The sequence below is a fragment of the Haliaeetus leucocephalus genome, unplaced genomic scaffold (genome assembly GCF_000737465.1).
Source record: "Haliaeetus leucocephalus isolate CR32 unplaced genomic scaffold, Haliaeetus_leucocephalus-4.0 Scaffold76, whole genome shotgun sequence".
Taxonomy (NCBI): Eukaryota; Metazoa; Chordata; class Aves; order Accipitriformes; family Accipitridae; genus Haliaeetus; species Haliaeetus leucocephalus.
In genome coordinates, this window is record NW_010972512.1 from 453,995 (window position 1) to 454,221 (window position 227).

At 78.9% G+C, this 227-nt stretch overlaps 1 protein-coding gene across 1 annotated transcript in view; it reads right to left on the minus strand.

Moving 5' to 3' along the window:
* CD320 (CD320 molecule) overlaps positions 1-33 on the minus strand; it is a 3,486-nt gene extending 3,453 nt beyond the window's left edge. The window contains exon 1 of the mRNA XM_010581889.1: positions 19-33. Coding sequence (XP_010580191.1) covers positions 19-33 — 15 coding nt within the window. The remainder of the gene's footprint in view (positions 1-18) is intronic.
* Positions 34-227: the final 194 nt, after the last annotated feature.

Sequence of the window (227 nt, forward strand, 5' to 3'; positions counted from 1 at the left end):
CAGCAACACCGGCAGTACCGGCAGCACCGCCATACCGCGGGCCCCCACCGGTAGGATCGGGCGCCGCCGCCGCTGCGCTCCTATAAAGCCGGCCGCGCGCTGGTAGAGCGCACGCGCGCGGGCATGCCCGCCACCAATGGGGGCGCTCCGGGAGGGCGGGGCGCAGGCGCGTGCCCTTGGGGAGGCCCCGCCCTTCCCCGGGACCCTCCCCCGGCTGGGGGCGGGGC